Source organism: Ambystoma mexicanum, chromosome 11 (genome assembly GCF_040938575.1).
Source record: "Ambystoma mexicanum isolate Mex_15411 chromosome 11, UKY_AmexF1_1, whole genome shotgun sequence".
Classification (NCBI taxonomy): Eukaryota; Metazoa; Chordata; class Amphibia; order Caudata; family Ambystomatidae; genus Ambystoma; species Ambystoma mexicanum.
In genome coordinates, this window is record NC_090934.1 from 96,071,429 (window position 1) to 96,098,095 (window position 26,667).

The 26,667-nt window shown below is 52.9% G+C and overlaps 1 protein-coding gene across 1 annotated transcript in view; it reads left to right on the forward strand.

The window, feature by feature from the left end:
* The first annotated feature begins 200 nt into the window (after window positions 1-200).
* COL8A2 (collagen type VIII alpha 2 chain) overlaps window positions 201-26,667 on the forward strand; it is a 126,653-nt gene continuing 100,186 nt past the window's right edge. Inside the window, exon 1 of the mRNA XM_069622611.1 lies at window positions 201-381. Within this exon, the coding sequence (XP_069478712.1) occupies window positions 219-381 (163 nt within the window). The 5' untranslated portion in view covers window positions 201-218. The remainder of the gene's footprint in view (window positions 382-26,667) is intronic.

Below are 26,667 nucleotides of genomic sequence, written 5' to 3' on the forward strand. Positions count from 1 at the left end.
GCAGCTCTTTCTGCTTCTTCCGCAGTTCTCTAAATGGCAACAGGGCGGGGTGAGCAGGGACAATGATTGCCTCTAATGCACTTTCTACTCACTCTCTACTCACTATTATTAAAAGTTGTTGGTATATATGCATTGAGAACAGAAGACCGGCTCCTTGCTGGACGTGGCCAACTAACACAGTCCCTTCTCTCCACAGAGCCACTGGAACCAAACGAAGGATGCTGTCAGAGGCCGTCGCCATATGCCTGCTTCTGGCTGGGGTTCACCCTGTGGCCGGGGGCGCGGCAGGTGGGGGGTTCCACCCTCAGGTGAAATACATACAGCCCATGGTGAAGGGCCCCCTGGGGCCACCGTTCAGAGAAGGAAAAGGACAATATTTAGGTAAGTATCACCTGTGCATGACCTTTCATCCAATCAAATCACAGCTGGTTGTGGTGATGAGTTTCCGATGGCCTGGACAAGAACAACCGCTAAGTATTAGTTTTGGAATAGCCATTCAATTAACAATATATGTGAGTTGATGTCTGATAACCTGTCTAGGTTGGACCAGTATTAGCCAGTGTTGGTGGGGTCTATCACTTCAGATAGTCAATCTGACGGAGAATCACTTGTGACAATCCTATCAAAATGGGCCAATCATGTTCCTCACAGAGGGAACGCCCTATCAACAGTTACATCGGAACACACTAATCAGATTGAGTGTACGCATGATGCCACACATGACAGGCTGTTCAGATGAGAGCGGTGGGATGCCATTCAAGTGCGGTGGAATGTTTGATAGGGTTTTCACTCTTGACCAATCAGAATCAGAGTAGGCTTGATGACGCGTCTGAGAATCATCTCAGAGTGCATGGTGTTGGCTACTCATCATAGCTACCCTGACGTATGCCTCCCCAGCATGGATGTCCTGCCATGAGAGACACCAGAAGAGTCTTCAGTTAGTCCAGAACAAGGCCCTACGGATAGCGTCTGGAGCTCCACTCTTTACAAGGATAGCTGGCCTTCACTTCACCTCAAGATGTTGGACCAACATCTAGCAAAGCTAAGCAAGAACTTCTGCCAAGGACTGGATCAGAACCCAAACCCTATGATCAGAAGACTCACTGCCACCACTGCAAACCCTTTTGACCGCTACCTGCAGCCCATCACGGCGAAGACCCTGTAAGGCCAGCGTTACTGTGACAAGTCCACACAGAACATGAAGAAATCCAACCCATGACTACACACTCAAGCCAAGAAGATGGAGGCTCAAGCCTCCGTATCCAATAATCACAGCTGATGGATAAAATCTGTCAGCAAGAAGAAGAAAGAAGAGCTGCTCTGAAATGACATGGTAAGTGGCAAGGGCTACGCTGCAAGAAGGATCTGGAGGAGGTCTGTGAACGACTAAAGGGCCTTGCGGTTTGGGTCTGAGAATGTTTGACACAGAAGCTCTCAGCACTGCAATAAGGATGAGATCAGAATCCATGCTGGTGAGGAGCAGACCGACAATGCAAAGCTGGGAAAATGTGAGAGCGGGAAAAAACTGGGAGGCCCAAACCACTGGGGCCTAGTAAAGCCACTGGATTCCCAGCCACACATGGACTGAAGCCACCGAGCAGTCCAAGAAATAAGGCGAGGAGATAGTGATGTCCAGAACAGCACCAGACGTAGGGTGACAAGATAACAAAACAAAAAACAGGACAGGCAAGAGGCATAGAAGTAGGACTCCAGTAAACACAAACAGAACTCTGATAAAACTGCAGTCCTTCGTCTATGTCACTGGCCTGATGCGGGTCGGGGGTTGGGGGTTCAGAGACACACTCCTCTCATTGGAGGAGAGGAAATGGGGCGGTGAGGCAAGCAGGAGGAGCTGTTCCCGGGCCCGATTTTGGGATTTCTTTATCGGTTCCCGGCAAAAACCGGACTGTAGCCATCAGAATAGTCTCATTGGAATGCGTAAATCAGTGACAGATGGGGTGGAGCTGCCAAGTTAGTCCTGCGCATCACAAGTCAGTACCCCCATCCCCAGTGATTAAGACTTCTATATGCTGGAACGAAGAGTAAGAGTTCCTGGAAATAATTTCAGAAACCACATTGCCACCACTGCTGCATGCTGGAACTTAGAGTGAGAGTTCCTGCAACGAATAGAGAAACCACATTGCCACCACTTCTGCAAGTGGGGACTTGTAGTGAGAGTTCCTAGAACGCATTGAGAAACCACATTGCCACCACTGCTGCATGCTGGAACTTAGAACGAGCGTTCATGAAATGAATTGAGAAACTACATTCCCACCACTGCTGCATGCTGGAACTTAGAGTGAGGGTTCCTGGAACGCATTTGAGAAACCACATTGCCACCACTGCTGCAAGCGGGAACTTAAGAGTGAGAGTTCCTGAAATACATTGAGAAACCATATTGCCACCACTGCTGCATGCTAGAACTTGGAGCGACAGTTCATGAAACACATTGAGAAACCTCTTTTCCATCACTGCTGCATACTGGAACTTAGAGCAAGAGTTCATGAAACACATTGAGAAACCACATTCCAACCACTGCTGCATGCTGCAACTTAGAGCAAGAGTTCCTGAAATGCATTGAGAAACCACATTGCCACCACTGCTGCATGCTGGACCTTAGAGTGAGAGTTCATGAAACACATTGAGAAACCACATTCCCACCACTGCTGCAAGCTGAAACTTAGAGTGAGAGTTCCTGAAATGCATTGAGAAGCCGCATTGCCACCACTTATGCATGCTGGAACTTAGAGCGAGAGCTCATGAAACGCATTGAGAAACCACATTCCCACCACTGCTGTATGCTGGAACTTAGAGTGAGAGTTCCTGGAACGCAATTGAGAAACCAGAAGGCCACCACTGCTGCAAGCTGGAACTTAGAGTGAGAGTTCCTGGAACGCAACTGAGAAACCACTTTGCCACCACTGCTGCAAACTGGAACTTAGAGTGAGAGTTCCTGAAATGCATTGAGAAACCACATTGCCACCACTGCTGCATGCTGGAACCTAGAGCGAGAGTTCAAGAAACGCATTGAGAAACCACAATGCCACCACGGCTGCATGCTGGAACTTAGAGTGACAGTTCCAGGAACGCATTGAGAAACCACATTGCCACCACCACTGCATGCTGGAACTTAGAGTAAGAGTTCCTGGAACACATTGAAAAACCACATTGTCATCATTGCTGCATGCTGGAGCTTAGAGCGAGAGTTCATGAAACACATTGAGAAACCACATTGACACCACTTCTGCAAACAGGAACTTATAGTGAGAGTTCCTGGAAAGCATTGAGAAACCACATTGCCATCACTGCTGCATGCTGGAACTTAGAGCGAGAGTTCATGAAACGCATTGAGAAACCACATGGCCGCCACTGCTGCATGCGGGAACTCATAGTGAGAGTTCATGAAACGCATTGAGAAACCACATTCCCACCACTGCTGCATGCTGGAACTTAGAGTGAGGGTTCCTGGAACGCATTTGAGAAACCACATTGCCACCACTGCTGCAAGCGGGAACTTAAGAGTGAGAGTTCCTGAAATACATTGAGAAACCACATTGCCACCACTGCTGCATGCTAGAACTTGGAGCGACAGTTCATGAAACACATTGAGAAACCTCTTTTCCACCACTGCTGCATGCTGGAACTTAGAGCGAGAGTTCATGAAACACATTGAGAAACCGCATTCCAACCACTGCTGCATGCTGCAACTTAGAGCAAGAGTTAATGAAAAGCATTGAGAAACCACATTCCCACCACAGCTGCATGTTGGAACTTAGACTGACAGTTCCTGGAACGCATTGAGAAACCACATTGCTATCACTGCTGTATGTTGAAATTTAGAGTGAGAGTTCCTGAAATGCACTGAGAAACCACATTGCCACCACTGCTGCATGCTGGACCTTAGAGTGAGAGTTCATGAAACACATTGAGAAACCACATTCCCACCACTGCTGCAAGCTGAAACTTAGAGTGAGAGTTCCTGAAATGCATTGAGAAGCCGCATTGCCACCTCTTATGCATGCTGGAACTTAGAGCGAGAGCTCATGAAACGCATTGAGAAACCACATTCCCACCACTGCTGTATGCTGGAACTTAGAGTGAGAGTTCCTGGAACGCAAAGGAGAAACCACTTTGCCACCACTGCTGCAAGCTGGAACTTAGAGCGAGAGTTCAAGAAACGCATTGAGAAACCACATTGCCACCACAGCTGCATGCTGGAACTTAGAGCGACAGTTCCAGGAACGCATTGAGAAACCACATTGCCACCACCACTGCATGCTGGAACTTAGAGCGACAGTTCCAGGAACGCATTGAGAAACCACATTGCCACCACCACTGCATGCTGGAACTTAGAGCGAGAGTTCATGAAACACATTGAGAAACCACATTGACACCACTTCTGCAAACAGGAACTTATAGTGAGAGTTCCTGGAAAGCATTGAGAAACCACATTGCCATTACTGCTGCATGCTGGAACTTAGAGCGAGAGTTCATGAAACGCATTGAGAAACCACACGGCCACCACTGCTGCATGCGGGAACTCATAGTGAGAGTTCATGAAACGCATTGAGAAACCACATTACCAAGGCATGTTTGTTTGTTTGTTTGTTTATTCATTTATAATGCGCACCAGACCCAAAGGTATCAGGGCACAGAAGTTACAGGAAGTTTCACAGCTTGTTTACATAGGCAAAGGTACAGTGCATAGAATAACAGCAAAGCCTAACAATACAGCAGAATGTACAGAAAGGACAAGCAGAGAAGTGTATATTTACTAGTCATACTGGTGCGGTCAATCAATGTTGAAGACTGAGGCTAGTGTCAGGCCTTACTGGTCAAGGGCTTTTAACCGAGTTATAAGTTTCTGAATGGACTGGAAGTATGGCTGGTCCGCTAAAATCATGTGAGCTAGAGAGTTCCATAGCTGAGCAGCTTTTACAGGAAAACGATTACCCCCCCACCTTGGCTAGGTTGTTCGTGGGAGAGGGAAACAGTTTGCATTTGCTGATCTAGTGAGCCTAGTTGAAGATTTTCTACAGAATCTTTCACGAAGGTAGAGGGGGGCTGCATTATTAAGACATTTGTGTGTGAGTGAGGCTGTTTTGAGTTAGATTTTGTCACTCGTCGAGAGCCAGTTGTTTTGTCTTCTGATCTCCTATATGTGGACTCTTGGAGATTCCCAAGGCTGCTCTAAGGGCTTTGTTCTGAAGTGTTTGAATTCTCTTCAGGATGTATTTATTGGAGCCAATGTAGAGAGCGTTGCAGTAGTCTAATTTAGACAATATCAGGGCTCTGGCAAGGGTGGTGCAGCTATCTGTGGGAAGAAAAGCTTTACCTGCTCTGATAAGTTTGCATGTGTATGCAGTTGTGGAAGCCATAGAATTCACTTGTTTCGTAAATGAGAGGGTGGAGTCGAGGTAGATACAGGTAGAGTGGGGGTTTGGTGGGTGGTCAGGGGTAGAGAGAGGGTGGGTATGTAGAGAGAGTGGGGTGTATGTGCGGTAGAGGGAATTTGGGTAGGGACAGTGGGTGGGTGTAGAGAGAGTGGGCATAATGATAGGTGGGGCAGACAGAGTAGGGTTTTGGTGGGTAAGACAGTCGGTGCGTATGTGGAGAGAGTGTGGTATAGGGACACCTCGACCTTGAACCACTTAGTGTCAACTCGATAACATGTTTTTTCCTTAAAATAATACTTTGTTACATGCTTTACTTAATTGGTCATTTCTTTATTTTGTCGAGTCTGTCACAGTTTTGTGATTTACATTGTATTTCAAATACTCAGAGAAACAAATTCTTCCACATTCATCCACAGAAGAAGGTGTGGGCATTGTTATGTCTAGAATTAAAGACTGGAAGAGAATGTAATCAGAGAAGAGAGAGAAAGGGAGAGCGGGAAAGAGTGAGTGAGGGAGAAAGTGAGTAATAAAGCGAGACAGACAGAAAACAAGACAAATCAAAGGAGAAAGTGGAAGTGAGAAAGAGAGAAAGGGAAAGTGAGATAGAATGAGAGGACAAGACGGGAAATGGAAAGTGAGAGAACATGAAAGGGAGAAAGAGTAAGGAAAGGGGAAAGTGAGAGTGAAAGGGAGAAAGATAGAAAGAGAAGGGAAAATGAAAGTGAGAGAGAAAGAAAGTGAGGACAGAAGGCGAAAGGAAAAGTGAAAAAGAGAGAAAGAAATAATGCAGAGAGAGACGAAGAAAGATAACACGTTATCCCAACATGAGAGTTAATCGGATGCCATCAAAAAGGGAGCAAGCAACCCAGAAAAATGTATGGAGGGAAATGGCAGGAGGCGGATAATGTTAATGTTAATGTTAAAGGATATTTTGTATGCAAGCCATTACTACGAGGGCGAATATGAATACAGAGATCAAGAGAATAGAGCTGGGATGCAAAAGATCAGGGAACTGGGTCTGCCTGAGGGGAGCAATATGTGAGGGTCCACCAACCAGATCCCATAGCTCCTCGGTTTAAACGAGGAGTTGTTTGACTGACACATGGTGACTGATGAAAGGGAGGCTTATTGTGTGTAGCTCGAGAACCTCCCCATCTTCTGATCAAAGGTGCACAATTCTAGACCCCTCCTCTAGATCTTCAAGTGAGTGCGGCGTCCATCCCTCCGTGGACGTGGGTTTAGTCCCTCTATGACTTTCCATCTAACACACCACAGTGACTGTGTGTGTGTGCTACTCTGGGCATGTGCTGCTTTTCACTCCAACACTGATGGAATGAATACCACAACTTTAAATGCTTCTGTCGTCGAGCGTGTGTGCAGTTCAAGGACTGCCCTTGGTTGGGAGTTTGGAGGGATTAAGCGTGTGCAGTTTCGGCTCACCCCGGCCTCCCATCTTGCACTGATTAATTGAGTGTGGTTCCAGGGCTGACCTTGTTGTTCAATTAGCACTGGTTGAGTGTGTGCCGTTGCAGACTCTCCCTGGGCCCCCATCTCACACTGGTTGAATGTGTGCAGTTGCAGCCTCTCCCTGGCTCCCATCTCGCACTGGTTGAGTGTGTGCAGTTGCAGCCTCTCCCTGGGTCCCCATCTCGCACTGGTTGAGTGTGTGCAGTTGCAGCCTCTCCCTGGCTCCCATCTCGCACTGGTTGAGTGTGTGCAGTTGCAGCCTCTCCCTCGGCCCCCATCTTGCACTTGTTGAGTGTGGGCAGTTGCAGCCTCTCCCTGGCTCCCATCTCGCACTGGTTGAGTGTGTGCAGTTGCAGACTCTCCCTGGCCCCCATCTCGCACTGGTTGAGTGTGTGCAGTTGCAGCCACTCCCTGGGCCCCCATCTTCCACTGAAGTTTGAAGTTTAGTTTATTTATAAAGCGCAAACCAGGGCCAGGGCCAACTGGGCGCATACTCTTGACAACAGGTTACAGTAATCAGTACATACGCAATAACTTTACACAAATATACAAAAAATGTACAGAAAAATAACATTGGCAAATTAAAATACAAATGCAATAAGAGGTGTATATACACAAGACCTATATTACACGTAGAAGCAGGACAGAGTGAGGGGCCTCATAAATCATGTGAGAACAGCCAGGTTTTAGCGTTGTTCTTGAAGGTTTGGAACAACGGTTCAGTTCTAATAGGGGTAGGCAGAGTGTTCCAGAGTTTGGAGGCTAGGAAAGGGAAACTCACGCCACCCGCTTTTTGGAGTTTGAATCTGGGCAAGATGAGGCTATGACTTTGGGCTGATCTAGTGGGTCGAGAGGAGGTATGAAGTGTAAGGCGAGCGGAGAGCTAGGGTGAGGCATTGTTATTCAAGCATTTGTGGGTCAATGCTAGCGTTTTCAGGGCAATTCTTTGTTTTACCAGGAGCCAACGTAAGTCAGATCTGACGGTGGAGATATGGGAGCGTCTCGGGATGTTTAAGGCTGCCCTTATGGCATTATTTTGTACAGTTTGTAATTTATTGAGGTTGGATTGACTAGTCCCTAGGTAGAAAGCACTACAATAGTCGATTTTGGCCATAATGAGTGTTCTGGCGAGGGTGATGCAGTTGATGGAATTTAGAAATGGTCTACAGGCAGTGATGAGCTTACAAGTGTAAACTGATGCAGCCCTTACTGCATTTGTTTGTCTGTTCAAGGAAAGCGTGGAGTCAAGATAGACGCCTAAAGTTTTGGTGTCTTTGGAGACCATGATATTGTTGCCGTCAATGGGGAAAGACTTGTAAGTTTGATCTAATTTGTTAAGACGGTGGCTTGATCCTAGTAGTAAAAACTCGGTCTTATCATTGTTAAGACAAAGTTCGTGATGTGCCATCCAGGCTTGAATGACAGGTAGACATCATTCAAGGCTTTAGTGTCGGCTGTGTAGTCACCTGTGATAGGAATGAGTATCTGGGTATCGTCCGCATAGTTGGTGTAGGAGACACCCAGATAGTTAAGCACATCGAAGAGGGGCTTGGTAAATACGTTGTATAACGTAGGGGACACACAGGAGCCTTGAGGAATGCCACAGTGAATGGGGGAGGGGTCTGCCGATGGTGTAGGTGAGAAGACCCTCATGGATCTGTTACTCAGGAATGAATGGATCCAAGCATTGGCAGAGTCATAGAAGTGGGCCGCAGATTTAAGATGTTGGCAGAGTATTTGGTGGTTGACCAAATCTAAGGCCGCAGAGAGGTCAAGGAGAAGGAGTAGGGCTAACTTCCCATTGTCCTTTAGTGTTTCCATCTGAGTTTTTTTAGATCAATCAGGGCTGATTCCGTGCCATGTTTAGGATGGAATCCTGATTGTCTTAGCCCCAGAAGATTGTTAGATTCGAGGTATTCTTGAATCTGCAGGTAAGCTGCATGATCCAAGATCTTGAGCAGGAATGGGACCGTAGTGATTGGTCTAAAATTGGTTGGGATGTTGGGGTCAAGGGAGGATTTTTTGAGAGGTGGGATAACCCACGCATCCTTTAGGTTATCCGGGACTATACCCGTCTTAAAAGAGGCATTTATGAATGCTGTGATGAAAGGGGCTAAGTCGTGAGATGCTTCCTTGATGATGGCTGCCGGGCATGGGTCGCCTTGGCAGTTGGATGGTTTGAGGTTGTTTATGATTCCTTCTACTTCAAGGGTGGTGAGCGGGGAGCAGGAGAAGGGTTTATGAGTGGGATTGGCTTGGTGAGTATTAAGTATGGGTGTGGTCAGAGGTTGGTCTGACTGTAGAGAGTTTTGTTTTTCTCTAATGTTAGTTTGGAGGGTGGCAATTTTACCCAGGAGTGCTGTCTGAATATTCGTGCACCAGGTGCTATCTTTGGTACACGAGTCGGGGGGGCTGCAGGTGTCTCAAGTTCCTTAAGTATTTTGAATAGTTCCTTGGTGTTAGACTTGGCTGACACAATACGGATGTTATAGGAATCTTTTTTTGCTTGGAGTAAGGCTTCTTTATAGTTAAGAGTGGCTAGCAGAAGACCGTCCTTATGGGTGTCAGAAGGGTGGCTTTTCCAACGTGACTCTGCAATACGTTTCTCTTTGCGTAACACTCTGAGCTGGGGAGTGAACCATGAGTTAAGGTGACCGCGCTGTTTGATTCTCCTAAGTTTGAGCGGGGCAATGGAGTCGATGGCTGCTAGCACTGACTGGTTGTACATGTCGGCTAAGATGGTAGGGTCCGAGCACGAGTCAGGAGCCTTATTAAGGGTGGGAAGAATAAGGGGGAGTAGTTTTTCTTTGGTTATGTTCTTTTTGTTTCTGGTGAGGGTGGCTGGGGCGACAGGAGGCGAGGGTAGGGAGGCTGATTCAACACTGAAGGTGATAATGTGGTGATCCGACCAAATGCAGGGGGTGTTAAAAAGTAAGCGGATATTGCAGTTGGTGTCACTGAGCCAGTCAAGGGACCGCCCTTTGATGTGGATGGGTTCCTGTATATGGTGTGAGAATCCTAGATCTGTTAGGGTGTCGGCGAGGCCGAGGGCCGCGGAGACATTGGGGTCTTGGAAGCCTAGATTAAGGTCTCCCAGAATGATTGTTTGAGAATTAGCTTTCACTTTATCAAGTACTACGGCAGAGATGTCATCTACGAAGGTTGTGGGAGGACCAGGGGGTCTGTATATTAGATGGATGGTGACTGTTTGGTTGGCTGAAAGTTGGAGTTTGACAGAGAGTAGCTCTGGGGATTCCACCTTAATGCTAGGGATGGCGCTAAGTCCTAGTGAGTTTCTGTAGATAAATGCAGGTCCGCCACCTCTCGAGGTACGGTCGCATCTGAAGATGGAGTAATCTGAGGGGATGGCCAGGGAGAGTGCAGGGCCGGATGCAGCGTGTAACCAGGTCTCAGAAATGGCGATGAGGTCAAGTTCCTGAGTCTTGATAAGATCAGCAATGTCCAGAGCGTGGGCAGCTAAGGACCATGCGTTGATCAGCGCAGCCTTGATCAAGCCGTCGTTGCTTGTTGAAGCAAGGTCGGTCTGAGGGCAATGGGGCGTAAGTGGGGTGGATGTTAGTGGGGGCGGGCTAAGCGTTGGGGTTTTCAAATGTAAGCTCGGGTACATGGGGTGACCCTTCTTGCCCATGAGTCTAGAGCCTAGTCTTTTGTTTCTTAGGGCGGTGGGGCAAGGTTGGTTGGTGTAGGGTTTTTTTTGCGAAATGGTCAAGCCATAATGCTGGAGCATTGAGATAGATGTTGTGATTTTGAGGTCCAGTACTTGGATACATGTCAGCAGGTCTGTAGGTGGGGGCCATGGATGTATTGTGCAAGGTGCTAAGTGCAGCTAAGTGTGTTGATGAGAGGGAGAACGTCCAGGTAGATACCCACACTAAAAGTGGTACTTGTAATAAGGAAAGGAAAGACCTTAGGGTGGACAGGCGTGGTAACATGTTACCACAGTTAGAGGAGAGGTGGGCGCAGTGCAGATGCACAGGCAGGAGCACTAGGCTAGCAACAAGTGTGGGCAAAGCAGTATCAGTATCAATTAAAAGGCACACCAAAATTAGGCAATGCAGATGCACTACGACGGGAGCACTGGGCTAGCAACAAGTGTAGACAAACAGTCTCAAATTCAATTATAAGGCACACGAGATTGGGCAATGCAGATGGGCTAATCTGGTAACAAGTGTGGGCAAACAGTCTCAATTTCAAATTGTGAGGCGCGGCAAGATAAGGCTATACAGATAACCTGAGGTTTGCATCAAAAGTGGGCATAACAGGACGGGGGCAGTGCAATGTATACGGGCATAGTTCAAAAGGTGTGTCGCATCAGGCTGGGTGTTACACATCTGACATTATTAGGCTAAGCAATGTAACGTACAAGAAAAGCAGGTCGGAATATGGGCGCACCGTGTTTTAGACAATGCCGGAAATAAGGGAGTTAGCTTACATATCGCGCTGTCTGTCGGCAGGCGCAACGGGGAGCATCGTAAGTAGGGATAGGCAACAGGGATAGTGTTCTTCTCGGCTAGACACGTACAGTGAGGCCTTAAACATTGGGTGCTACAGCAAGCATGTCGGTAACAGACTGGGGGCATGCATTGTAGACACAAGCAAAGCGCCGTATCATAAAGTCAAAAAGTACGTTAGTGGTGGTGCGTTTGCCAGGATTACCTTGCGGGGCAGGTAGACAAGCACCGCTGGATGAATGAGCAGGAGGGGCAATGGAGACAAGATGGGAAGCAGCAGACTCTGGTTGTGTTCAGTTGCAGCCTCTCCCTGGCTCCCCATCTCACACTGGTTGAGTGTGTGCAGTTGCAGCCTCTCCCAGGCTCCCCATTTCACACTGGTTGAGTGTGTGCAGTTGCAGCCTCTCCCTGGCTCCTCATCTCACAATGGTTGAGTGTGTGCAGTTGCAGCCTCTCCCTGGGCCCCCATCTCGCACTGGTTGAGTGTTTGCAGTTGCAGCCTCTCCCTGGCTCCCCATCTCACACTGGTTGAGTGTGTGCAGTTGCAGCCTCTCCCTGGCTCCCCATTTCACAACGGTTGAGTGTGTGCAGTTTCAGCCTCTCCCTGGCCCCCATCTCGCACTGGTTGAGTGTGTGCAGTTGCAGCCTCTCCCTGGGCTCTCATCTCGCACTGGTTGAGTGTGTGCAGTCGCAGCCTCTCCCTGGACCCCCATATCGCATTGGTTGAGTGTGTGCAGTTGCAACCTCTCCCTGGCTCCCCATCTCACACTGGTTGACTGTGTGCAGTTGCAGCCTCTCCCTGGGCCCCCATCTTGCACTGGTTGAGTGTGTGCAGTTCTAGCCTCTCCCTGGGCCCCCATCTTGCACTGGTTGAGTGTGTGCAGTTGCAGCCTCTCCCTGGGCCCCCATCTCGCACTGGTTGAGTGTTTGCAGTTGCAACCTCTCCCTGGCTCCCCATCTCACACTGGTTGAGTGTGTGCAGTTGGAGCCTCTCCCTGGGCCCCCATCTTGCACCGGTTGAGTGTGTGCAGTTGCAGCCTCTCCCTGGCCCCCATCTCGCACTGGTTGAGTGTGTGCAGTTGCAGCCTCTCCCTAGCCCCCCATCTGGCACTGGTTGAGTGTGTGCAGTTGAAGCCTATCCCTGGGCCCCCATCTCGCACTGGTTGAGTGTGTTCAGTTGCAGCCTCTCCAAGGCTCCCCATCTCACACTGGTTGAGTGTTTGCAGGTGCAGCCTCTCCCTGGCTCCCCATCTCGCAATGGTTGAGTGTGTTCAGTTGCAGCCTCTCCCTGGCCCCCCATCTCGCACTAGTTGAGTGTTTGCAGTTGCAACCTCTCCCTGGCTCCCCATCTCACACTGGATGAGTGTGTGCAGTTGCAGCCTCTCCCTGGGCCCCCATCTCGCACCGGCTGAGTGTGTGCAGTTGCAGCCTCTCCCTGGCCCCCATCTCGCACTGGTTGAGTGTGTGCAGTCGCAGCCTCTTCCTGGGCCCCCATCTCGCACTGGTTGAGTGTGTGCAGTTGCAGCCTCTCCCTGGTTCCCCATCTCACAATGGTTGAGTGTGTGCAGTTGCAGCCTCTCCCTGGGCCCCCATTTCGCACTGGTTGAGTGTGCAGTTGCAGCCTCTCACTAGCCCCCCATCTCACACTGCTTGTGTGTGTGCAGTTGCAGCCTATCCCTAGGCCCCTATCTCACACTGTTTGAGTGTGTGCAGTTGCAGCCTCTCCCTGGGCCCGATCTCACACTGGTTGAGTGTGTGCAGTTGCAGACTATCCCTGGGCCCTTCATCTCGCACTGGTTGAGTGTGTGCAGTTGCAGACTCTCCCTGGCCCCCATCTCGCACTGGTTGAGTGTGTGCAGTTGCAGCCTCTCCCTGGGCCCCCATCTCACACTGGTTGAGTGTGTATAGTTGCAGCCTCTCCCTGGGCTCCCATCTCGCACTGGTTTAGTGTGTGCAGTTGCAGCCTCTCCCTGGGCCCCTATCTCGCACCGACTGAGTGTAACTGCAGCCTCTCCATTGCCCCCATCTTGCGCTGGTTGAGTGTGTGCAGTTGGAGCCTCTCCCTGGGTCCCCATCTCTCAGTGGTTGAGTGTGTGCAATTGCAGCCTCTCCCTGGCCCCCATACCCCACTGGTTGAGTGTGTGCAGTTGCAGCCTCTTCCTGGGCCCCCATCTTGCACTGGTTTAGTGTGTGCAGTTGCAGCCTATCGATAGCCCCCATCTTGCACTGGTTGAGTGTGTGCAGTTGCACCCTTGCCCTGGGCAACGATCTCACTCTGGTTGAGTGTGTGCAGTTGCAGACTCTCCCTGGGCCCTTCATTACGCACTGGTTGAGTGTGTGCAGTATCAGACTCTCCCTGGTCCCCCATCTTGCACTGGTTGAGTGTGTGCAGTTACAGCCTCTCCCTCGGCCCCCATCTCACACTGGTTGAGTTTGTGCAATTGCAGCCTCTAACTGGCCCCCCACCTCGCACTGGTTGAGTGTGTGCAGTTGCAGACTCTCGCTGGGCTCCCCTCTCGCACTGGTTGAGTGTGTGCAGTTACAGCCTCTCCCTGGGCCCCTATCTCGCACCGGCTGAGTGTAAATGCAGCCTCTCCCTTGCCCCCATCTTGCCCTGGTTGAGTGTGTGCAGTTGCAGCCTCTCCCTGGGTCCCCATCTCTCAGTGGTTGAGTGTGTGCAGTTGCAGCCTCTCCCTGGCCCCCATATCCCACTGGTTGAGTGTGTGCAGTTGCAGCTTCTTCCTGGGCCCCCATCTTGCACTGGTTTAGTGTGTGCAGAAACAGCCTCTCCCTGGCTCCCCATCTCACAATGGTTGAGTGTGTGCAGTTGCAGCCTCTCCCTGGGCCCCCATCTCGCACTGGTTGAGTGTGTGCAGTTGCAGCCTCTCCGTACCCCCCATCTCACACTGCTTGTGTGTGTCCAGTTGCAGCCTATCCCTAGCCCCCCATCTTGCACTGGTTGAGTGTGTGCAGTTGCACCCTCTCCCTGGGCCACGATCTCACTCTGGTTGAGTGTGTTCAGTTGCAGACTCTCCCTGGGCCCTTCATCTCGCACTGGTTGAGTGTGTGCACTAGCAGCCTCTCCCTGGGCCCCCATCTCGCACTGGTTGAGTGTGTGCAGTTGCAGCCTCTCCGTACCCCCCATCTCACACTGCTTGTGTGTGTCCAGTTGCAGCCTATCCCTAGCCCCCCATCTTGCACTGGTTGAGTGTGTGCAGTTGCACCCTCTCCCTGGGCCACGATCTCACTCTGGTTGAGTGTGTTCAGTTGCAGACTCTCCCTGGGCCCTTCATCTCGCACTGGTTGAGTGTGTGCACTAGCAGCCTCTTCCTGGCCCCCCACCTCACACTAGTTGAGTGTGTGCAGTTGCAGCCTCTCCCTGGGCTCCCCTCTCGCACTGGTTGAGTGTGCCCAGTTATGGCCTATCCCTGGCCCCCCACCTCGCACTGGTTGAGTTTGCACAGTTGCAGCCTCTCCCTAGCCCCCCAACTCGCACTGGTTGAGTGTGTGCAGTTGCAGCCTCTCCCTGGGCCCCCATCTCGCACTGCTTGAGTGTGCCCAGTTATGGCCTATCCCTGGCCCCCCACCTCGCACTGGTTGAGTTTGCGCAGTTGCAGCCTCTCCCTAGTCCCCCATCTCGCACTGGTTGAGTGTGTGCAGTTGCAGCCTCTCCCTGGACCCTCATCTCACACTGGTTGAGTGTGTATAGTTGCAGCCTCTCCCTGGGCTCCCATCTCGCACTGGCTGAGTGTGTGCAGTTGCAGCCTCTCCCTGGGCCCCTATCTCGCACCGGCTGAGTGTAACTGCAGCCTCTCCCTTGCCCCCATCTTGCCCTGGTTGAGTGTGTGCAGTTGCAGCCTCTCCCTGGGTCCCCATCTCTCAGTGGTTGAGTGTGCGCAGTTGTAGCCTATCCCTGGCCCCCATCTCACAAAGGTTGAGTGTATGCAGTTGCAGCCTATCCCTAGCCCCCCATCTTGCACTGGTTGAGTGTGTGCAGTTGCACCCTCTCCCTGGGCCACGATCTCACTCAGGTTGAGTGTGTTCAGTTGCAGACTCTCCTTGGGCCCTTCATCTCGCACTGGTTGAGTGTGTGCACTAGCAGACTCTCCCTGGCCCCCCATCTCACACTGGTTGAGTATGTGCAATTGCAGCCTCTTCCTGGCCCCCCACCTCACACTAGTTGAGTGTGTGCAGTTGCAGCCTCTCCCTGGGCTCCCCTCTCGCATTGGTTAAGTGTGCCCAGTTGCAGCCTATCCCTGGCCCCCATCTCGCACTGCTTGAGTGTGCCCAGTTGTGGCCTATCCCTGGCCCCCCATCTCGCACTGGTTGAGTTTGCGCAGTTGCAGCCTCTCCCTAGCCCCCCATCTCACACTGGTTGAGTGTGTGTAGTTGCAGCCTCTCCATGGTCCCCCATCTCACACTGGTTGAGTGTGTGCAGTTGCACCCTCCCTCTGGGCCCCCATCTCGCACCAGTTGAGTGTGTGCAGTTGCAGCCTCTCCTTGGCCACCCCGTCTCGCACTCGTTGAGTGTGTGCAGTTGCAGCCTCTCCCTGGCCCCCCATCTAACACTGGTTGATTGTGTGCAGTTGCAGCCTCTCCCTGGGCCCCCATCTGGCAGTGGTTGAGTGTGTGCAGTTGCTGCCTCTCCTTGGGCCCCTATCTCGCAGGGGTTGAGTGTGAGTAGTTGCAGCCTCTCCATGGGCCCCCATCTCACACTGGTTGAGTGTGTGCAGTTGCAGCCTCCCCCTGGGCCCCCATCTCGCACCGGTTGAGTGTGCAGTTGCAGCCTCTCCTTGGCCACCCCGGCTCGCACTGGTTGAGGGTGTGCAGTTGCAGCCTCTCCCTGGCTCCCGATCTCACACTGGTTGAGTGTGTGCAGTTGCAGCCTCTCCCTGGGCCCCCATCTCGCACTGGTTGAGTGTGTGTAGTTACAGCATCTCCCTGGCTCCCCATCTCACAATGGTTGAGTGTGTGCAGTTGCAGCCTCTCCCTGGCCCCCCATCTGGCAGTGGTTGATTGTGGGCAGTTTTAGCCTCTCCCTGGGCCCCCATCTTGCACTCTTTGAGTGTGTGCATTTGTAGCCTCTCCCTGGGCCACCCATTTCGCACTGGTTGAGCGTGTGCAGTTGCAGCCTCTCCCTGGGCCACACCATCTCACCCTGGCTGAGTGTGTGCAATTGCAGACTCTCCCTGGCTGCCCCATCTCGCACTAGTTGAGTGTGTGCAGTTGAAGCCTCTCCCTGGCTCCCCATCTCACAATGGTTGAGTGTGTGCAGTTGCAGACTCTTCCTGGGCCCCCATCTGCCAGTGGTTGAGTGTGTGCAGTTGCAGCCTCTCCCTGTGCCCCCATCTCGCAGTGGTTGGATGTGTGCAGTTGCAGCCTCTCCCTGGGCCCGCATGTCGCACTGGTTGAGTGTGTGCAGTTGCAGCCTCTCCAAGGCTCTCCGTCTCACACTGGTTGAGTGTTTGCAGTTGCAGCCTCTTCCTGGCTCCCCATCTCACAATGGTCGAGTGTGTTCAGTTGCAGCCTCTCCCTGGCCCCCCATCTCGCACTGGTTGAGTATTTGCAGTTGCAGCATCTCCCTGGCTCCCTATCTCACACTGGTTGAGTGTGTTCAGTTGCAGCCTCTCCCTGGCCACCCCATCTCGCACTGGTTGAGTGTGTTCAGTTGCAGCCTCTCCCTGGCCCCCCCATCTCGCACTGGTTGAGTGTTTGCAGTTGCAGCTTCTCCCTGGCTACCCATCTCACAATGGTTGAGTGTGTGCAGTTGTAGCCTCTCTCTGGGTCCCCATCTCGCACCGGTTGAGTGTGTGCAGTTGCAGCCTCTCCCTGGTCCCCATCTCGCACTGGTTGAGTGTGTGCAGTTGCAGCCTCTCCCTGGGTCCCCATCTCTCAGTGGTTGAGTGTGTGCAGTTTCATCCTCTCCCTGGTCCCCATATCGCACTGGTTAAGTGTGTGTAGTTGCAGCCTCTTCCGGGGCCCCCACCACGCACTGGTTGCGTGTTTGCAGTTGCAGCCTCTCCCTGGCTCCCCATCTCACAATGGTTGAGTGTGTGCATTTGCAGCCTCTCCCTGGGCACCAATCTCACACTGGTTGAGTGTGTGCAGTTGCAGCCTCTCCCTGGGCCCCCATCTCACACTGGTTGAGTGTGTGCAGTTGCAGCCTCTCCTTGGGCTCCTATCTCGCAATGGTTAAGTGTGTGCAGTTGCAGCCTCTCCCTGGCCCCTGTTAGGAAAGATTTCATAATTGTGGGTAATTTTCCTTCCATGTGGCAACCCCTAAACTTTTTGCTGTTGTTTTTCACCATGATCTAGACTTTGCCAGAGAAGTGCAGCCTTCTGCCGCACTCCTCTGGGCTTTCGCTCCATTCTTACGGGGAAACTGACATGCCCTTAAGACAGTCAGTACCGGGAAACGCTGTTTTCCGTAGTTTCTTTATCATGTTGCGGCTTTCGTGCAACATGACACAAGAGGGCACTGTAAGCTAAGTTACTGCTCTCTTGGGACTCTAGCCTTCTACAGGCCCTAGATACTCTTTTTGGATTGTAACTGATCGGTGCAAGTGAATCACGGACGGGAATGGTGGCAGTGATCGTTTCTTGTGTTTTGAGCTCCTTTTGGCGTTTTAAGCACGTTTCTCGCGCTTAGCCCAAAATGGTGGCCTGGCTCCCAAAATGGCCAGACCACGAGGCTCCTTTGTCCTGTCCGCTGACCGTCTTGCTCCCTTCACCTTCCCCAGGTCGAGCCGACCCGGGGCCTTCCTTATTTGGGCATGTACTTTCCCGCGAAACACGGATGCTTTTGAGGGCTTCTACAGGCCTTGTGTGTGCCTCCAGGATGTGGGCTGGGATGTCTGGACCCAATACACATCCTGGGTGCCAGAGAGTCTAGGGTGGTGTGAATGCCTGGGACCACCGTGGTCCGTGATAGGTCCACGTATGGTGTGAGTATTGATGAGCGGATCTCCCATTGGGTCCCCTCCGTTTTGGCGCGAAGGGAACCGTGGATAAGAGGGGGCTGGAAACGCCACTACCAGGTTGATCTCCTGAGTTCTCACGAACGAAGGAATACAGGAGCCAAGTATCCTGCAACCACGAGGCTGAACGAGGAATCGCTGGTGACCCGCTGAAGGACTGCTCCTCTACACTGCTGTCGCCTTGTGAAACCCTTTTTACCTCTGATCGAACCAGAAGGCCTGTACTGGTACTTCGACCCTTGGAATAGCGGGGACAGCTATTCTCGGCATCTTCACCATCTCCTGCACGTAAGCCTTCGGAAGTGTCTCTGGGCCATCCAGCAGACTGACCAGCCTACACAGGAGTCTTGCTCTGTAACCGCCGCCAGGTTGTGTTGTATTTCTAGTCCTTGTCACTCTCACACGATTCGTGCACTTGGCGTTCCCAGGTCTGAAGTGAGTAGTGTACATTTGGCTGAGATACACACGGCCGCTCCGTTGCCCAGCTGTGGTAACAAACTGTGCGGGTTCCCTTCGTTTGGGAAATCTTTAACTCAACTCTGCTGCTGCAGAATCTACACGACTAAACTGACGCGGAGAAGCCTGGGTCTGCTTGCATCGGGGACCGGTGAGTAGCATAGCTAGGAACTGGTCGCCCTCCTGCAGGAGCCCATAGCTTTTCCCCGCTGTGTCAAAACAGCACGCCTTTCCGTACTCGCGCTCTGCTTCTGCCCACAGTGGAGGCTGCGCTTGAGTCGCGGAACTCTGTTCTTCTTCATTTGTGCACTAAACTGAACTGCCTGATTCCCTCGAAGAGACTTCCCTTTTTGCCCGTTGGCACCAGCGTGTGCAGGTACTTTTGAGCACAAGGCTCCACTCTTCGTAGGGCTCGGACTTCCTTTTAGCTAGGTGCCTCTGAAGGCGGACTGGGTCTAAGCATTATTTCGCACTGCCTGTTTTCCTTCCCTTCTAGGTGGACTACACATTTCGTGCATCTAACGCTTTAGACTTGTTTGTATTTGTATATATATTGTATTGGTTTGGTATGTGTTGGTTTACTAGAGTTTTATTGTGATTTCTCGCTACGGTCATTGTTTTAAAGGCCTTGGAATAAATGTGTATATATTTTTAATATAACACCTGTTTGGAGTAGTTTGTAAGTGTCCTTGCTTTGTGTGCTCATTGCGGGCTTTCAGTCACCCTCACCCCTCTTGAGACCTAGTCTTGACCGCCGCGATCGCTACCCTGATTGGTCTGCTTGTCCAGAGGTTACCCTGTTTTAAGTAATTAGGTTGGCCTTCTGAACTTCTGCGCCGCCAGGACAGAGTTCAGAAATCCGTCTTAACAGCCCCCATCTCGCACTGGTTGAGTGTGTGCAGTTGCAGCCTCTCCCTGGGTCCCCATCTCTCAGTGGTTGAGTGTGTGTAGTTGCAGCCTCTCCCTGGTGCCCATATCACACTGGTTGAGTGTGTGCAGTTGCAGCCTGTCCGTGGGCCCCCATCTCACACAGGTTGAGTGTGTACAGTTGCAGCCTCTCCCTGGCTCCCCCTCTCACAATGGTTGCGTGTGTGCAGTTGCAGCCTCTCCCTGGGCCCCCATCTCACACTGGTTGAGTGTGTGCAGTTGCAGCCTCTCCCTAGCCCTCCTTCTCACACTACTTGTGTGTGTGCAGTTGCAGCCTACCCCTAGACCCCCACCTCGCACTGGTTGAGTGTGTGCAGTTGCAGCCTCTCCCTGGGCCCCGATCTCACACTGGTTGAGTGTGTGCAGTTGCAGACTCTCCCTGGGCCCTTCATCTCGCACTGGTTGAGTGTGTGCAGTTGCAGCCTCTCCCTGGGCCCCGATCTCACACTGGTTGAGTGTGTGCAGTAGCAGACTCTCCCTGGCCCCCCATCTCGCACTGTTTGAGTGTGTGCAGTGGCAGCCTCTCCCTGGGCTCCCCTCTAACACTGGTTGAGTGTGTGCAGTTGCAGCCTCTCTCTGGCCCCCCATCGCGCACTGGTTGAGTGTGCGCAGTTGGAGCATATCCCTGGCACCGAATCTCGCACTGGTTGAGTGTGTGCAGTTGCAGGCTCTCCCTGGCCGCCCCATCTCGCACTGGTTGAGTGTGGGCAGTTGCATCCTCTCCCTGGGCTCCCCTCATGCACTAGTTGAGTGTGTGCAGTTGCAGCCTCTCCCTGGCTCCCCTCTCGCACTGGTTTAGTGTGCCCAGTTGCAGCCTATCCCTGGCCCGGCATCTCGCACTGGTTGAGTGTGTGCAGTTGTAGCCTATCCCTGGCCCCCCATCTCGCACTGGTTGAGTGTGCTCAGTTCCAGCCTCTCCCTAGCCCCCCATCTTACACTGGTTGAGTGTGTGCAGTTGCAGACTCTTCCTGGGCCCCCATCTCGCACTGGTTGAGTGTGTGCAGTTGCAACCTCTTCCTGGCCCCCCATCTCGCACTGGTTGAGTGTGTGCAGTTGCAACCTCTTCCTGGCCCCCCATCTCGCACTGGTTGAGTGTGTGCAGTTGCAGCCACTTCCTGGGCACCCATCTCGTACTGGTTGAGAGTGTGCAGTTGCAGCCTCTCCTGGCCCCCCATCTCACACTGATTGAGTGTGCACAGTTGCAGCCTCTCCCTGGGCTCCCCTCTCGCACTGGTTGAGTGTGCGCAGTTGCAGCCTCTCCCTGGCCCCCATCTCACACTGGTTGAGTGTGTGCAGTTGCAGCCTCTCCCTGGGCTCCCATCTTGCACTGTTTGAGTGCAGCCTCTCCCTGCCCCCCCATCTCGCACTGTTTGAGTGTGCAGTTGCAGTCTCTCCCTGGCCCCCACATCTCACACTGGTTGAGCGTGTGCAGTTGCAGCATCTCCCTGGGCCTCCATCTCGCACCGGGTGAGTGTGTGCAGTTGCAGCCTCTCCCTGGCCCCCATCTCGCACTGGTTGAGTGTGTGCAGTTGCAGCCCCTCCCTGGGCCCCCATCTCGCACTGGTTCACTGTGTGCAGTTGCAGCCTCTCCCTGGCATCCCATCTCGCACTGGTTGAGTGTGTGCAGTTGCAGCCTCTCCATGGGCTCCCATCTTACACTTGTTGAGTGTGTGCAGTTGCAGCCTCTCCCTGGGCCCCACATCTCGCACTGGTGGAGTGTGTGCAGTTGCCGCCTCACCCTGGCCCCCCATCTCACACTGGTTGAGTGTGTGCATTTGCAGCCTCTCCCTGGGCCCGCATCTCACACTGGTTGCGTGTGTGAAGTTGCAGCCTCTCCCTGGCCCCCCATCTCGCACTCGTTGAGTGTGTGCAGTTGCAGCCTCTCCCTAGGCTCCCATCTCGCACTGGTTGAGTGTGTGCAGTTGCAGCCTCTCCCTGGCTACCCATCTCACAATGGTTGAGTGTGTGCAGTTGTAGCCTCTCTCTGGGTCCCCATCTCGCACCGGTTGAGTGTGTGCAGTTGCAGCCTCTCCCTGGTCCCCATCTCGCACTGGTTGAGTGTGTGCAGTTGCAGCCTCTCCCTGGGTCCCCATCTCTCAGTGGTTGAGTGTGTGCAGTTTCATCCTCTCCCTGGTCCCCATATCGCACTGGTTAAGTGTGTGTAGTTGCAGCCTCTTCCGGGGCCCCCACCACGCACTGGTTGCGTGTTTGCAGTTGCAGCCTCTCCCTGGCTCCCCATCTCACAATGGTTGAGTGTGTGCATTTGCAGCCTCTCCCTGGGCACCAATCTCACACTGGTTGAGTGTGTGCAGTTGCAGCCTCTCCCTGGGCCCCCATCTCACACTGGTTGAGTGTGTGCAGTTGCAGCCTCTCCTTGGGCTCCTATCTCGCAATGGTTAAGTGTGTGCAGTTGCAGCCTCTCCCTGGCCCCTGTTAGGAAAGATTTCATAATTGTGGGTAATTTTCCTTCCATGTGGCAACCCCTAAACTTTTTGCTGTTGTTTTTCACCATGATCTAGACTTTGCCAGAGAAGTGCAGCCTTCTGCCGCACTCCTCTGGGCTTTCGCTCCATTCTTACGGGGAAACTGACATGCCCTTAAGACAGTCAGTACCGGGAAACGCTGTTTTCCGTAGTTTCTTTATCATGTTGCGGCTTTCGTGCAACATGACACAAGAGGGCACTGTAAGCTAAGTTACTGCTCTCTTGGGACTCTAGCCTTCTACAGGCCCTAGATACTCTTTTTGGATTGTAACTGATCGGTGCAAGTGAATCACGGACGGGAATGGTGGCAGTGATCGTTTCTTGTGTTTTGAGCTCCTTTTGGCGTTTTAAGCACGTTTCTCGCGCTTAGCCCAAAATGGTGGCCTGGCTCCCAAAATGGCCAGACCACGAGGCTCCTTTGTCCTGTCCGCTGACCGTCTTGCTCCCTTCACCTTCCCCAGGTCGAGCCGACCCGGGGCCTTCCTTATTTGGGCATGTACTTTCCCGCGAAACACGGATGCTTTTGAGGGCTTCTACAGGCCTTGTGTGTGCCTCCAGGATGTGGGCTGGGATGTCTGGACCCAATACACATCCTGGGTGCCAGAGAGTCTAGGGTGGTGTGAATGCCTGGGACCACCGTGGTCCGTGATAGGTCCACGTATGGTGTGAGTATTGATGAGCGGATCTCCCATTGGGTCCCCTCCGTTTTGGCGCGAAGGGAACCGTGGATAAGAGGGGGCTGGAAACGCCACTACCAGGTCGATCTCCTGAGTTCTCACGAACGAAGGAATACAGGAGCCAAGTATCCTGCAACCACGAGGCTGAACGAGGAATCGCTGGTGACCCGCTGAAGGACTGCTCCTCTACACTGCTGTCGCCTTGTGAAACCCTTTTTACCTCTGATCGAACCAGAAGGCCTGTACTGGTACTTCGACCCTTGGAATAGCGGGGACAGCTATTCTCGGCATCTTCACCATCTCCTGCACGTAAGCCTTCGGAAGTGTCTCTGGGCCATCCAGCAGACTGACCAGCCTACACAGGAGTCTTGCTCTGTAACCGCCGCCAGGTTGTGTTGTATTTCTAGTCCTTGTCACTCTCACACGATTCGTGCACTTGGCGTTCCCAGGTCTGAAGTGAGTAGTGTACATTTGGCTGAGATACACACGGCCGCTCCGTTGCCCAGCTGTGGTAACAAACTGTGCGGGTTCCCTTAGTTTGGGAAATCTTTAACTCAACTCTGCTGCTGCAGAATCTACACGACGACGAGACGTCCCCTGCTCTCCTGAACCTGCCAGCGACTGAAACTGACGCGGAGAAGCCTGGGTCTGCTTGCATCGGGGACCGGTGAGTAGCATAGCTAGGAACTGGTCGCCCTCCTGCAGGAGCCCATAGCTTTTCCCCGCTGTGTCAAAACAGCACGCCTTTCCGTACTCGCGCTCTGCTTCTGCCCACAGTGGAGGCTGCGCTTGAGTCGCGGAACTCTGTTCTTCTTCATTTGTGCACTAAACTGAACTGCCTGATTCCCTCGAAGAGACTTCCCTTTTTGCCCGTTGGCACCAGCGTGTGCAGGTACTTTTGAGCACAAGGCTCCACTCTTCGTAGGGCTCGGACTTCCTTTTAGCTAGGTGCCTCTGAAGGCGGACTGGGTCTAAGCATTATTTCGCACTGCCTGTTTTCCTTCCCTTCTAGGTGGACTACACATTTCGTGCATCTAACGCTTTAGACTTGTTTGTATTTGTATATATATTGTATTGGTTTGGTATGTGTTGGTTTACTAGAGTTTTATTGTGATTTCTCGCTACGGTCATTGTTTTAAAGGCCTTGGAATAAATGTGTATATATTTTTAATATAACACCTGTTTGGAGTAGTTTGTAAGTGTCCTTGCTTTGTGTGCTCATTGCGGGCTTTCAGTCACCCTCACCCCTCTTGAGACCTAGTCTTGACCGCCGCGATCGCTACCCTGATTGGTCTGCTTGTCCAGAGGTTACCCTGTTTTAAGTAATTAGGTTGGCCTTCTGAACTTCTGCGCCGCCAGGACAGAGTTCAGAAATCCGTCTTAACAGCCCCCATCTCGCACTGGTTGAGTGTGTGCAGTTGCAGCCTCTCCCTGGGTCCCCATCTCTCAGTGGTTGAGTGTGTGTAGTTGCAGCCTCTCCCTGGTGCCCATATCACACTGGTTGAGTGTGTGCAGTTGCAGCCTGTCCGTGGGCCCCCATCTCACACAGGTTGAGTGTGTACAGTTGCAGCCTCTCCCTGGCTCCCCCTCTCACAATGGTTGAGTGTGTGCAGTTGCAGCCTCTCCCTGGGCCCCCATCTCACACTGGTTGAGTGTGTGCAGTTGCAGCCTCTCCCTAGCCCTCCTTCTCACACTACTTGTGTGTGTGCAGTTGCAGCCTACCCCTAGCCCCCCACCTCGCACTGGTTGAGTGTGTGCAGTTGCAGCCTCTCCCTGGGCCCCGATCTCACACTGGTTGAGTGTGTGCAGTTGCAGACTCTCCCTGGGCCCTTCATCTCGCACTGGTTGAGTGTGTGCAGTTGCAGCCTCTCCCTGGGCCCCGATCTCACACTGGTTGAGTGTGTGCAGTAGCAGACTCTCCCTGGCCCCCCATCTCGCACTGTTTGAGTGTGTGCAGTGGCAGCCTCTCCCTGGGCTCCCCTCTAACACTGGTTGAGTGTGTGCAGTTGCAGCCTCTCTCTGGCCCCCCATCGCGCACTGGTTGAGTGTGCGCAGTTGGAGCATATCCCTGGCACCGAATCTCGCACTGGTTGAGTGTGTGCAGTTGCAGGCTCTCCCTGGCCGCCCCATCTCGCACTGGTTGAGTGTGGGCAGTTGCATCCTCTCCCTGGGCTCCCCTCATGCACTAGTTGAGTGTGTGCAGTTGCAGCCTCTCCCTGGCTCCCCTCTCGCACTGGTTTAGTGTGCCCAGTTGCAGCCTATCCCTGGCCCGGCATCTCGCACTGGTTGAGTGTGTGCAGTTGTAGCCTATCCCTGGCCCCCCATCTCGCACTGGTTGAGTGTGCTCAGTTCCAGCCTCTCCCTAGCCCCCCATCTTACACTGGTTGAGTGTGTGCAGTTGCAGACTCTTCCTGGGCCCCCATCTCGCACTGGTTGAGTGTGTGCAGTTGCAACCTCTTCCTGGCCCCCCATCTCGCACTGGTTGAGTGTGTGCAGTTGCAACCTCTTCCTGGCCCCCCATCTCGCACTGGTTGAGTGTGTGCAGTTGCAGCCACTTCCTGGGCACCCATCTCGTACTGGTTGAGAGTGTGCAGTTGCAGCCTCTCCCTGCCCCCCCATCTCTCACTGGTTGAGTGTGTGCAGTTGCAGCCTCTCCCTGGCCACCCCATCTCGCACTGGTTGAGTTTGGGCAGTTGCAGCCTTTCCCTGGCCCCCCATCTCGCACTGGTTGAGTTTGGGCAGTTGCAGCCTCTCCCTGGCCCCCTATCTCGCACTGGTTGAGTTTGTGCAGTTGCAGACTCTACCTGGGCCCCATCTCACACTGGTTGAGTGTTTGCAGGTGCAGCCTCTTCCTGGCCCCCTGCCTCGCATTGGTTGAGTGTGTGCAGTTGCAGCTTCTCCCTGGGCTCCCCTCTCACACTGGTTGAGTGTGTGCAGTTGCAGCCTCTCCTGGCCCCCCATCTCACACTGATTGAGTGTGCACAGTTGCAGCCTCTCCCTGGGCTCCCCTCTCGCACTGGTTGAGTGTGCGCAGTTGCAGCCTCTCCCTGGCCCCCATCTCACACTGGTTGAGTGTGTGCAGTTGCAGCCTCTCCCTGGGCTCCCATCTTGCACTGTTTGAGTGCAGCCTCTCCCTGCCCCCCCATCTCGCACTGTTTGAGTGTGCAGTTGCAGTCTCTCCCTGGCCCCCACATCTCACACTGGTTGAGCGTGTGCAGTTGCAGCATCTCCCTGGGCCTCCATCTCGCACCGGGTGAGTGTGTGCAGTTGCAGCCTCTCCCTGGCCCCCATCTCGCACTGGTTGAGTGTGTGCAGTTGCAGCCCCTCCCTGGGCCCCCATCTCGCACTGGTTCACTGTGTGCAGTTGCAGCCTCTCCCTGGCATCCCATCTCGCACTGGTTGAGTGTGTGCAGTTGCAGCCTCTCCATGGGCTCCCATCTTACACTTGTTGAGTGTGTGCAGTTGCAGCCTCTCCCTGGGCCCCACATCTCGCACTGGTGGAGTGTGTGCAGTTGCCGCCTCGCCCTGGCCCCCCATCTCACACTGGTTGAGTGTGTGCATTTGCAGCCTCTCCCTGGGCCCGCATCTCACACTGGTTGCGTGTGTGAAGTTGCAGCCTCTCCCTGGCCCCCCATCTCGCACTCGTTGAGTGTGTGCAGTTGCAGCCTCTCCCTAGGCTCCCATCTCGCACTGGTTGAGTGTGTGCAGTTGCAGCCTCTCCCGGCCCCCCCATCTTGTGCTGGTTGAGTCTGTGAAGTTGCAGCCTCTCCCTGGGCTCCCATCTCGCACTGGTTGAGTGTGTGCAGTTGCAG